Source organism: Piliocolobus tephrosceles, chromosome 7, assembly GCF_002776525.5.
Source record: "Piliocolobus tephrosceles isolate RC106 chromosome 7, ASM277652v3, whole genome shotgun sequence".
NCBI lineage: Eukaryota > Metazoa > Chordata > Mammalia > Primates > Cercopithecidae > Piliocolobus > Piliocolobus tephrosceles.
The window spans coordinates 46754592-46767777 of NC_045440.1; the positions used below are offsets into that span (position 1 = coordinate 46754592).

Sequence of the window (13186 nt, forward strand, 5' to 3'; positions counted from 1 at the left end):
CATGGTTCTCAAAGTGTGATCAGGAAAAAGAGATAAAGTGAGATTCACCAAAGTTGAAAACCTCTGTGCGTTACCACTTATTGGGTTTGTGGCTTTTTGCAAGTTATGTAATATGTCTGTGATGCAATTATCTCATATGTAATCATAATGTACTTCACACAATTGTCATAGAGATTTTCTGAGATCAATGATAATAATAATTGCTAACACTTCCTGGGCACTTACTATGTATCTGCTGTGTTCTAACTCATCAAGTGAGGCACTATTTTGATTTCATAAAAAGGGATTAACATTGCCTGCACATATAAATATCGTATTATTATTATTAACATTATTGTAGTCAATGATGAAAGAAGAGGCTGACAAGGCCTTTTCTTCCCACCCTGAGTGCACAGATCTCCTAGACGGATGTTTTGTGGGCGACCACTGTGTGACAGCCTGTTACTCCGTGCAACTGCATCCAGTCCAGTGCTTCTCACAGGTGAGCATGCATCAGAGTCAGTTGAAGGGCTTGTCAAAACAGATTGCCAGGTCTTATCCACTAGGTTTCTGATTCAGTTGGTCTAGTACGGAGTCCAAGAATTTGCATTTCTGACAATTTCTCAGATGCTGCTGATGCTACCAGCCCCTCACCAAACATTTTTAAAATAATTATTTTATTGAAATATAATTCATATACCATAAAATCACCCTTTAAAGTGTACCATTCAGTGATCTGTTACAATATCCACAGTTGTACAACCATCATCATTCTAGAACAAAGTACACATTTTTCTTAATTTTTCAATCTGTTTTAAAAATAGGTATACAAAACTACATTAAAAAGTAGAGATGGAGAAGTCTTCCTCCCTTCATCCCAATCACTTGGTTCCTCCCCTCTACTAGGTAACCCCTTTTATTTATTTTCTATATATCTATTTTGATGTTGCATTTCTTCATGCAGATATAAGCAATATGTTTTCTTTTCCTGTTTTCTTGCACTAGAGAGGCAGCACACTATGAATCATATTCTGTCAATTGTTTTTTTAATTTAGTAAAGCTGGAGATCATTATGAAGGTATTACCATGGCATATTTAACAGTCTCCTTACTCTCCAAGTAAACAAATATATCAATTGTTTCTAGTCTTTTGCTATTGCAATCTATGCTGCGATAAATACCCTTACATACATACCATTTCACATGTGTTATCATTTCATATGTGTCTCCTCTAAAATTCAGGTGTTGCCAAATAGGCCATGAAAGCTCCTCCATTGTTAATGGGATTAAGGCCCTTATAAAACAGACTTCATGCAGCATTTGGCTAGCCTGCTTTCGTGGCCTTCTGCCTTCTTCTTTTGGTGGCCTTAATCCCATTAACAGCAAGAAGGCCCACACCAGACACCAAATGCCAGCTCCTTGATCTCAGATTTCTCAGAGTGAGAAAGTAAACGTCTGTTCTTTGTAAACTACTCAGTATCAGATATTCTGTTATAGCAGCACAAAACAAAGACAATATGTGTGCAGGTGTATGTGTAGGATTAATTCCCAGAAGTATGATTGCTAGCTTAAAGAGTAAATACACTTAGAATTTTGAAACATATTCCCACAGTCACATTGATAGGAGTTGCCTAATTTTGTACTTTTGTTAGCAATACACGAGAGGACCCTTACCCCAATATGTGTTGTTGAGGACTTGGATTTTAGCCAGTATGATAGGTGTGCAGTTTAAGTTTGCATTTTTCTTGCCATGAGTGAGATAGTATATTTTTCATTGTATAAAAGCCATTTGTGTTCCTTTCTCTGTGAACTGCCCTTGTCCTTTGCCTATTTTCTACTGGGTTTTTGGTTATTTTCCCCAAGGAATACTTTTTGTTACTCCTCCAAGAGTAATTTATACTTTAGGGGGTTGTTTCTATATGACATCAATATGAACTATTCTTCAGTTTTGCCATTTGTCTTTGCTGATTGTGTTTTTTTTTTTTGCCATCCATAATTTAGGGTTTTTACGTAGTTGAATTGATCAATCTTTCCTATTACAACTAGGGCATTTTGAGTCATAGTTAGAAAACCTTTCTCCCACTCTAAGATTATAAAGGAATCTGGTCATGTTTTATTCTAATACCTTGACATTTTTTTCACGTTTAAATCTTGGATTCATTTGTAGCCTAGGGCACTATCATCTACCAGACTAAAAAAGAATATTGATGAGTAGATTCTAAACATTTTTCCTCATATTAGATCTTTCTTTAAATACAATCTTGCCCCATATATAAGACAGATGGAATGAGAGCTGCCCTGAAGGTGCAACAGAGATGCTCTTGTGAGTTCCAACCTCCCCAGACTCCATGGATCTCCATGGAATCCTTAGGATGGCTGTAAGCAGAGTGAAGACCACAGATATCTGCAGAACAACAACTAGGCCAAAAAGTTTGATGAGAAAAAAGTTAAAAGAAGGACTTTCTGGTTTGTCTTGATGTTTGCCATTGAGTGTTTGTTGAGGAGGAAATAAGACAAGACTGGAGAGGCCTCATGAGTCCCTTTCGGCAGGGGCTCATCTTCCTCATCAACAGTTCCCTTTTGCTGAGTTCATACGTTCAAGTGAAAAATTCCTCATGATTCTACTATGATCTGATTGGTGTAGTGGAGAATGCGTGGATCTTGGTATCACATATGAGTTCTAATCCTGAACACTTACTAGCTGTGCAGCCTCTGGCAAGTCATTTCTGTTTCACAATGAGTAGTCATCCATAGTAAATAATTGAGTACTTTGCATATGGAAGACACTGTGCTAATTGATGGAGATACAAAAACGGAGAAGATAGAAATGGTAGTACTTTACAGCATGGTGGTGGAGCCACATGGTATAACAAATAATTATCGTAATTATTTAGATTCTGATTGTCACAACATCTTCAACAGAGTAGGGGTCCTGTGGACATGAAGAGTAGAGAGGTTCAGGCTTGCTAGTTTAGGGAAGCTGGCCACCAGATTCAGGTTTGACAGGTGCATAGGAAATGGCATGGCAGGAGGCCAGAGCCTTTTAGGCAAAAGGAAGAGCAAATGCTTATTAGACCCCAAGGCTGCAGGAGCTAGACACGTTTGACCACCAAAAGGAAGGCCAATATAGACAGCATCAACATCACCGTGGTGTCTGTGTGGAGAATGGATTGTATGTGTGTCATATGTGGGGGGTAAGTGGATTAGGGGACATGGGTTAGGAGCTACCAGCAGTCTGGGCAAAACACACTAGTGGCCTGGGAAACAGTGGTGGCAGTGGAAAGTTGACAGATTGGTAAGGGACACAAACCTGTTCACAAAAATTCATAGGTTTCTGGGTGAGCTAAGGCCAGGTGGATGTCCACGCCACTACTGAGATGGTGAATTCTGAACAGGAGGAAGTTTGGAGAAAAATCCCAACATTTCGGCAGGACAGCACCTCCTGGTGGAGATGACAAGCGGGAGCCTCATCACAGGCCGGGTTGCGGGAGTGAAATGGGGACTCCCGGAGCGGTCAGGTGCACTCACTGTGCTAAGACAGCGAGGCCCAGGGGAGGCGGCAATGGCAGACCTGGTTTCTCGGTGCAGTCCCAGTGGGAGGCCCGGTGTCCAAAATCCTCAACTAGATTGGGCATGCCGTTTATCTTGTTAACAACTGTTGACAGTAATGGCACTAGCAATAATGTCCTTCCCAGGCGAAGATGGTTTTTCTTCTGTGTTTTCAGCCACTGCAGAGTGGACATCTGCCATGAACCACGTATCTGTGGCTTTAGGTACCAGATTCAAACACGGGATGTTGGCAGAACAGGGACTCGGACGGAGAGAAAACCTGAAGACAGATCAACCAGAAAGCAATGCATTCTCACAGAGGCACAAAAAAGTGCCTCTGAAGCAGAAGATTCACCTCCACTTCTGCGTCCTTTTGAGGCAACTTTCTGAGCATCCTTTCCTCCTCCCCAGGCCGACGCTTTTTTACCTTGTTAAACTACCTGGTAGCTTTCTCATGGGAGGCGCCTTCTTCACAGTCCTCGGACCCAGTCAAACTCGTGGCCTTCCCCGGCTTCTGCAGGGTCGACTGTGATCGCCGCCGCACGGTCTCAGACCCACTTCTCTCACGCCCTGGGGAGCGGCGGGCCCCGCAGAGCCCCTGTGCGCCCGGGCGAACGTGGTAGGAACGCAATCTCCCGCCCTCTCAGACTCTGGCACCCCGTAGCCTTTCCTCAGGCTCCACCAGTTCTCCTGTTGATGTGATGACCGACATGCAGTCCGGGCTCTGGACACTTAGACTTTAGTCCTTATCCCCGGGCCCCAAACATGGGGAAACCACACCCTCTCTGCTCCAGTCACCAGCAGCCACTCCCATTCCTTAAGTATCCATTATTGCATGTGTAGCCTACTTCTGGTTTTCATTTTTATTTAAGGTCAGTTGTTGCCTGACAACACAAACGAAAGTAACTGAATTCGAAAGACAACACTTGGAGGCGGCCCCCACTCCAGGCGCCAGCCCAGCAGCTCTCCCGAACTCCCCAGGAGCTCGCGGGCGAGCAACGCCACAGCCCAAAGCGCACCCCGTAGACCCCACCGGCCCCGGGCAAGGAAGCTCTACCCTCCGCGCTGCACTCCTTCCGGGCTCTGGGCCCAACCAGGCAGTCCCGGAGGCCCTGGGGCTCTGGGGCCCGGAGAAGCCCTGCCCCCCGCCGAAGCCCCGCCCTGCGCCCGAGCGCCCGCCAATGGCAGCGCGCGGTGCGGCGCGCCAAAGAGGGACGGCGGCGCGCTGAGGGGGCGGTGCGCTCAGGCTGCGCTCCCGGAGATGCCCCGCGGCTGGCGAGCTGGCGCTTCCAAGGTAGGCTCTGGGTTGGGAGTGGGTGCCGCGCCGTTTCCCGCGTTGCGGGCAAGCGGCGGGCCGGCGCGGGGCTGGCCCAGGGCTGCTGGGGTGAGAGAGCGTGGGCGTTGGGGGTGGAGGGCTAGGTGGTGGCAGGTCCCGTCTGCGCGCGTGGAGCGAGCCCGCGCAGCGGGGTACCGCCCCCAGGTCCGGGTCTGGTCCTGGAGTGCGGGCCGGGCCCTCAGCGGCAGTACGGAAGGAGAGGGGTGGGGCCGCCGAGGGACGCAGCGGGCGGGAGCGTGCGTCCGCCTCGGAGATACTTAGGTTTACTTTTGTCTCTTTTTGATTCTGGTGTAATGCATCAAACAGCAGGTAATCCTGGCGTGGCTTTGTCAATCTCCCCGGATAATCCCCTGTCAACTCTGCCTTTCTTCCTGCAGCACTGGGAGGGGACTGTGCGGCTGACCGCCCAGTTCTTGGACACCGCGCTGCCTCGGGGTCCAGAACGGGAGCGGGTGCCTAGGAATCGCTGGGTGAATGGTGTTTAATTGTACCTGTATCCGCGAGTGCATCCTTTTTTGTTCTGCTAATTGTGCTTGTTCTGGCACGTGTCCTTTATCGTTTTAAAGTTCCTTCTAACTTCCTTGCTTTCAAATACGTTTGTCTCATAGTAAAACAGTTTTTAAAAAACAAACACAGGACCTCCTTTCTTGACTCTTCCCTTTACTCGAAAACTTCTAAAAAAAAATAGTCCACATATACTGGTTCAACTTCTTTACCACTACCATGATTTCTGGCTTCTCAAATACCATTTATTATCGGCCCACACCATCAATTTTGTGACTGGCTTTAGGGAATAAAGAAATTCATTTCAGGCACCTCTGTTGATTATAAGATACAGCCTGATTTCAGAACTATTAATGTATGAAAAGAAATCAAGGAAATACATAGATTTGCTAAATCCAGTGTAAGTTACTTACTTGGTCATTGGAGCATTTGACACATTGACCACTTGCTTTTATTTCTTTTGGAACATCCCTGATGTTGCTACCCTGATTGTCTTCCTGTCTTGCAACAGCTTATTTTCTTCTCTTTACTGTGTTCGTGCCATGTTCTAATTTTTGACCTTGTGCTGCTTCTCATTTTCCACATGTGCTTTGGGCAATATCATACATTGAAGTTAATTGTCATTGCTGTATAGATGACTTTCAGATCTGTATTAGATCTTTCCCTAGAGCTCAAACTTAGTGCATCACAAAATCATCATCTCACCCTTAGTCCTCCAGACCCTAACAGTTTCTCTTGACTTAGAAATCTTAGTAGTTTTGAATTGACGTTTATTTCTGGTCACTTCATCTTGTCGTTTTTCAAGACTCTTATCAAATTTTTTTAGTAGTCGTACAGTTGTCTATTGTGTAATACGTTACTGAAAACTGAAGCAGTTCATAACAAATATTTATTATAGAGTTCTGAGAGTCAGGAATCCGAGAACGGCTCAACTATGTGGTTGTAGTTCAGGATCTCCCACAAGGCTGCGGTCAAATAAAGGGTCATTGGAACTGGATTTTTTGGGTGGGGGGGGGGACGCAGTCTTGCTGTGTCACCCAGGCTGGAGTGCAGTGGCGCAATCTCAGCTCACTGCAAGCTCCACCTCCCAGGTTCATACCATTCTTTTGCCTTAGCCTCCCTCCCAGGTAGCTGGGACTACAGGCACCCGCCACCACACCCAGCTAATTTTTTAAAGTTTTTATTAGAGACGGGGTTTCACCGTGTTAGCCTGGATGATCTCAATCGCCTGACGTCGTGATCTGCCCGCCTCAGCCTCCCAAAGTGCTAGGATTACAGGTGTGAGCTACTGCTTCTAGCCATGAAATCTTTATCATCCATTGAGGCCCACTCCAAATCCCACCTTCCCCCAAATTATCCCAGCTGTAAATGAACTTTGTTCTGTATTTTCTTGGTTTGGAATAATGTCAATTCTCCCATTTCTGCTGATTGGAATCTTAATCATCCACTGAGGCCCACCCCAAATTTCGCCTCCCAAATTATCTCAGCTGTAAATGAACTTTCTTCTGCAGTCTGTGGAATTTTATGTAAGTAACTCTTATTACTCCGTGTCTTACATTAGGTTTATTTGTGTCTACACCTTTATTCGCTTACAGTCTAGACATTTAAGATTAGGGACTATTTCTTCAGCCTATATTCCCCAGAGTACCTGTCATATCTCTTGTACATACTAGATACCTAATAAACATCTGATTAATTTATGAAAGGGGAACTAGTTTAGAAGATTTGCAAGTATTCTAGGTGTGAAGAAACATGAGGAAATACCCTAGCTAGTCTGAAGACTTGGGTATCCGCCTCAACAATACAGCTGAATGATTTTGCAATTTTGGACAAGCCACACAGATATATCAGGACTCTTAAGATGAAAGGTGATGTGGTCATGGACTAAAGTGGTGGAATTAGGAATAGAATGGAAAGGACTGAGTTGATAGACTACAAACAGAAGGTGAGATTTAGGCAACTGTGATTGAAAGAGGAAGAGGAGGGAACCCATGATGATTCAGAAAGTTGAACCTGTGAGAAGTGGGAAAGTCGTTTGCCACTTAACTGATGTTAGGATATATAGATATGTGGTATTTAAGACTCAAGGAGATTAAGGCAGTCAGTTGCTCAAAGGCTGGGGTATCTTAGTTCTTTCCTCACTCCCCTCCATGGGTTTCTCCTGCTCTAGCCCCTCACTATCCCTTAACATGCTGTGATTCTTCCCTTTATGCCTTGTGTTCTCCCTTACCTTATGAAGTAGCCAAGGGCGACCACATATACTCCTGTTCTTGGGCAGCAGCTTACCTTTTGAGATTTTCTTTTTTTGAGACAGAGTCTTGCTCAGCCACCCAGGCTGGAGTGCAGTGGCCCGATCTCGGCTCACTGCAACCACCGTCTCCTGGGTTCAAGTCATTCTCCTGTCTCAGCCTCCTGAGTAGCTGGGATTACAGGCACCTAACTTTTTTTGTACTTTAGAAGAGACGGGGTTTCACCATGTTGATCAGGCTGGTCTTGAACTCCTGACTTCAGGTAATCCACCCGCCTCAGCCTCCCACAGTGCTAGGATTACAAGTGTGAGCCACTGTGCCCACCTGGCGCCTTTTGAGATTTTCTGTTCCTCCCCAGCTGTAATACTCTCACAGCTCCTTTCACCTCGTTGGGCTGAATTATAGCTTCTGGCTCCTCCTCGCCCCGCCTTCTGCTCACTCTTTTCCACTGAAAGAAAAACTGTATCTCGGCAAGATCTTGAAAGAGAGAAATAAAGGAAGAGTACATCTTCCTGATGACACCTTCTTTCTCTAACCGTTTGGGTCCCTCTCATCACTGAAACTTCTTTTCTTTCTTTTTTTTTATTTTTATTTTTTATTTTTTGAGACAGGGTCTCACTCTGTCACCTAAGCTGGAGTGCAGTGGTGTGATGTGGCTTTTTGCACCCTCGACCTCTCAGGCTTAAGCGATCCTCCCACCTCAGCCTCCCCAGTAGCTGGAACTACAGGGGTGCACCACAACACCCAGCTTGTTTTTAAATTTTTTTGGAGATGGAGTCTTGCCATATTATCCAGATAAGTCTTGAACTCCTGGCCTCAAGCAATCCTCCCTGCCTTAGCCTTCCAAAGTGCTGGGATTACAGGCATGAGCCATGGCACCCAGCCAATTTATTTTATTTCTGGTGCTTCTTGCACTAGGGCAAGCAGATGGTAGGTATTGATTAAATACAATGTACACATGAGTTTGAAGAGTACTCAAAACTGCAGGTTGAAAAGTGTTTTCTTTGTCAAGAAAGGGCAACATTTTGCCTCTTTGAAGTAGGAAAGAAGAAGCCAATGGGGAGAGTCAGGACCTTTTAGTATCTTAGAAGGATTGGATTCCATTACAGAGCAGAGTTAGTTTCAGAGAATAGTAACTTTTCCGCCGGAGACTGTAGGGAAGAAGGAGAGCTCAGTAGATGGGAAGTTAGCTGATTTTTACGATGGCTAATTTTTTTTTCCTGGGGAAGATGTGACAACATGAGCTATGATGCTGATATGGAGATGTCAAGAGAAGTGTGGGTATGAAACTCACATGTATATGTGAGATTCTGTGTAGGTGTGTGTGTGTGTGAATGAATGGAGGACTAGGGAATAAATAAGTGTTCAACAGTGGCCAAGGACATGTAATAAGAATAACTGGAGGGAACTGCTATCATTTTTGGACTTTTTTCCATGGCGCCATGGGTTGGTGATTGGTAACCCCATGGGCTGGTAAAAGGGTAGGGGTCTTAGTGCTTGAAAGGCAGCACTGAAGAAGTAGGCCATAGAGTGCAGAATGGCACGGGAGACGTCATGATTGGGAGGGAGTGACTCTGATAATGTGAGTAGGACTGAAAAGTCCCAGTGAATTTTCAGATACTTAGAGCCCAGTCAGAAACTCACTTGTGGTGCCTGTGTGTGGGAAGTGCTTGTATAGTTGTTGATAGACACTTTTATTAACGTGAGATAATGGAGAACAAGTGGCTAGAATCTTTAGTTTTGGACATAGACATACATGGGAGAAAATCTTGACACATTGCTTCCTAGCTCTCTGAATAGGGCAGTATACCTAACATTGAGTTGTCTTTTCTTTATAAAATGGGGTTAATACCTGTATTGCTGGGTTGATGTGAGGATTAAGTGATGCGAATGCATGGAATGATATACTGAGCATATAAGCACTCAATAAATGTTGGTGATAATGAAAGCAATTAATAATGAAACACCATGATAATTAAAGAAATCATATGAGGACAAAGATAGTGTACATCCTCTACTACTTTGTCTCTAGATTTCCCTGGAATTGCTGTCTTTCAGCTTGTTGAACAAGAAATAGGAAAAAGGCTCATTTTCAAGTTTTTCAGTGATGGCAGGACATTCTCATAGTTGTCTTGGTAGGAGTACCTCATGGTTCCAGTTTAGGGCCTTGATAATCTCATTGAATGATTTACTGCTGGCTCTACATCTCAGAATTAGACTACATAGTATTGACATCTCAGTTGTCTTTTTTTTTTTTTTTTTTTTGGAAACGGTCTTCCTCTGTCACCCAGGCTGTGGGGCACAGGGGCGCGATCATGACTGCAGTCTTGAGCTCCTGGGCTGAAGGGATCCTCCCATTTGGGCCTCCCGAGTAGCTGGGACCACAGGCCATGCCACTGTGCCTGGTTAATATTTAAGTTTCTTTTGTAGAGATAGGGTCTTGCTGTGTTGCTGAGGCTGGTTTTGAATTCCTGACCTCAAGCCATTCTTTCTCCTTGGCCTCCCAAAGTGCTGGGATTACAGCGTGAACCCCTGTGCCTGGCCTAGAGGTTGTCTTATTCCTCAAACCAAAGGGAAGGAGAGCTTTATATTGAAAACTTTCTATATGTTAAGCACTTTGCATAGAGTACCTTACTTAAGGGAAAACGTGTTTTCTTTTTAGTCAAAATAATACATGTTTATAGGTAAGTTAAAATACTACAAAAAAGTTTATTGTAAAGCCCAGCAGTCCCTTGCACATCTCATTCCATTTATTTTAATTGAGATAATTGTAAATTCACAGACAATTGTGAGTAACATAGAGAATAATTGTTTTATAAACTAATTCTGGAGGCTGGGCCTTGCTAGATCAAAGTGTTGACAGATTTCATGTCTGGTGAGGGCCTGCTTTCTGGTTAATAGACAGCCATATTCTCACCATGTCTTTATATGGTGGAAGAGGTAAAGGAGCTCTCCAACGTCTCTTTTATAAGGGCATCAATCCCATAACTTCTAATCACCCAGCAAAGGCCCCAGCTCCTAATACGATCACCTGAGGGGTTAGGATTTCAACAAATATATTTTGGGGAGGCATAAACATCAGGCCATAGCAATTCTGTGCAGTTTTATCACATGTAGGTTCTGTAGGTTTGTGTATCCACCACCACAGTCAAGTTACTGTCCATCAGCACAAGGATCTCTTTTATAATCACAGTCACTCACTTCCAGTAACTCCCTCCCCTAATTACTAGAAAAAAATTTGTCATTTAAAGCATGTTACATAAATGGAATCATGTAGTATGTAACCTTTTGAGGTTGTTGTTGTTTTTTTTCTTTTTTTGAGATGGAGTTTTACTCTTGTTGCCCCGGCTGGAGTGCAATGGCATGATCTCGGCTCACTGTAACCTATGCTCCCTGGGGTCAAGTGATTCTCCTGCCTCAGCCTCCCGAGTAGCTGGGATTACAGGCATGCATTACCACACCTGGCTAATTTTGTATTTTTAGTAGAGATGGGGTTTCACCATGTTGGTCAGGTTGGTCTCAAACTCCTGACCTCAGGTGATCCGCCCGCCTCGGCCTCCCAAAGTGCTGGGATTACAGACATGAGCCACCATGCCTGGTCTGAGGTTTTTTTTTAAAATACAATATCAAACTCTCATGATTTATCCAAGTTGTTGTGATTTATCATGATTTATCCAAGTTGTAGTTTCTTTTTGTTTTGTTTTTGTTTGTTTTTTTTGAGTTGGAGTCTCACTCTCTTGCCCAGGCTGGAGTGCAATAGCGCAATCTCACCTCACTGCAACTTTCTGCCTCCCCAGTTCAAATGATTCTGCTGCCTCAGCCTCCTGAGTAGATGATACTACAGGCACCCGCTGCCATGCCCGGCTAATTTTTTGTATTTTAGTAGAGACATGGTTTCACCTTGTTGCCCAGGCTGGTCTTGAACTCCTGAGCTCAGGCAATGCAATCCACCTGCCTCGGCCTCCCAAAGTGCTAGGATTACAGGCGTGAGCCACCGTGCCCAGCCAGTAGTTTCTTACTTTTAATTGCTGAATAGTGTTCCATATAATGGACATACCAGAGTTTGGATTAACATTTATTATTGAAGGACCTCTAGACTGTTTTCAGATTTGGTTATTGCACATAAAAGTGCTATAAACATTTGTGTACAAGTTTTTGTGTGAACGTTAAGTTTTCATTTCTCTGAGATAAATGCCTAAGTGTGTAATTACCAGAACCTATGGTAATTTGATGTTTAACTCTAAGAAAGTGACAAACTTTTCGAAAGTGGTTGTATCTGTATAATTTTACAGTCTCATTGGCATTGTTGTTACTCAGTTTTATAGATAATAAAATCCACCTGTTTAAAGTGGAAAATCCAGTGGTTTCTAGTATATTTACAGAGTTGTACAAACATTCCTAATTGTAGAATATTTTCATGACCCCAAAAAGAAACCCCATAGCTATTACTAGTCACTCCCCATTCTCTCTTCCCTCATCCATTGGCAACCACTAAGCTACTTTCGGTGTGTATGGATTTGCCTATTTTGGACATTTCACATAAAGTGTGGTCATTTTGTGACTGGCTTCTTTCATTAAGCGTAATGTTTTCCAGGTTTATACATGTTGCATGTATCAGTATTTCATTCCTATTTATTTTGAATAAATTTTTCATTGCATGGACATACTGCATTTTAAAAATCCATTTATTAGTTGATAGACGTTTGGATTATTTCCTCTTTTGGGCTGTTAAGAATAATGTTGCTTTGAACATTTTTTTTTTTTAAATTTAGATGAAGTCTCACTATATTGCCCAGGCTGTTCTCAAACTCCTGGGCTCAAGAGATACTCCCATCTCAGCTTCCCAAGGTGTTGGGATTATAGCCGTGAGCCACCATGCCTGGCCTGCGTTGAACATTTGTGTATGTGTTTTTATGTAGACCTAAGTTTTTTTTTCTCTAGCAGTGGAATTTTTGTGTCACATAATAACTGTATGTTTACATTTTGGATAACTTAAAATTTTCCAAAGTGGTTGCACCTTTTACAGTCTCAACAGCAAGGAATGAATATTCTAATTTTGCCACATTCTTGCTAACACTTGCCATTGCCTGTCGTTTGATTTTAGTCATCCTAATGGTTGTGAAGTGTTACCTCACTGTGGTTTGGTTTGCAGTTCTCTAATGAGGTTGAGTATCTTTTCGTGTACTTATTGGGCATTTCTGTATCTTTTTGAAGAAATGTTCAGCGTATTTGGCTGCATTTTCATTGGGTTATTTGCCATTTTATTGTTTAATCATGAGTTCTTTAAAATTGTACTGTTCCCCTATAAGATGTATGATTTGCAGATATTTTCTCCCATTCTTTGGGTTTGCTTTTCATTCTCTTATTGAAGTACAAATGTTTTTAATAATTTTGATGAGGTCCAATTTGTTTTTTCTTTTGTTGCTTGTGCTTTTTGGTGTCATGTCTAATAAATCATTGCCTAAACCAAGGTCACAAAGATTTATTCCTATGTTTTCTTCCAAGGGTTATAGTTTTAGCTCTTACATTTAGGTCTGTGATTCATTCAGAGTTAATTTTTCTACACACTG

At 43.2% G+C, this 13186-nt stretch overlaps 1 protein-coding gene and 1 long non-coding RNA gene across 7 annotated transcripts in view; one reads left to right on the plus strand and one right to left on the minus strand.

Annotated features, from left to right (window-relative positions):
• Nucleotides 1-791: 791 nt before the first annotated feature.
• On the minus strand, nt 792-4521 carry LOC113225141. The gene is made up of 2 exons (XR_003309773.2): nt 3955-4521; nt 792-3807 (listed from the first exon to the last, which is right to left on the minus strand). It is a non-coding gene; the product is annotated as an uncharacterized LOC113225141 (long non-coding RNA).
• A 192-nt stretch (nt 4522-4713) lies between these two features.
• Nucleotides 4714-13186, plus strand: part of LOC113219520 (DNA repair-scaffolding protein) — a 457358-nt gene continuing 448885 nt past the window's right edge. For 4 of the 6 annotated variants that reach the window (XM_026456189.1, XM_026456192.1, XM_031935860.1 and 1 more), the window contains exon 1: nt 4720-4821. In XM_026456189.1, coding sequence (XP_026311974.1) covers nt 4789-4821 — 33 coding nt within the window. In that variant the 5' untranslated portion in view covers nt 4720-4788. Of the gene's footprint in view, nt 4822-5153; nt 5173-13186 lie in introns of those variants that run through there. The other 2 variants (XM_026456190.2, XM_026456191.2) reach the window with 2 other exon arrangements.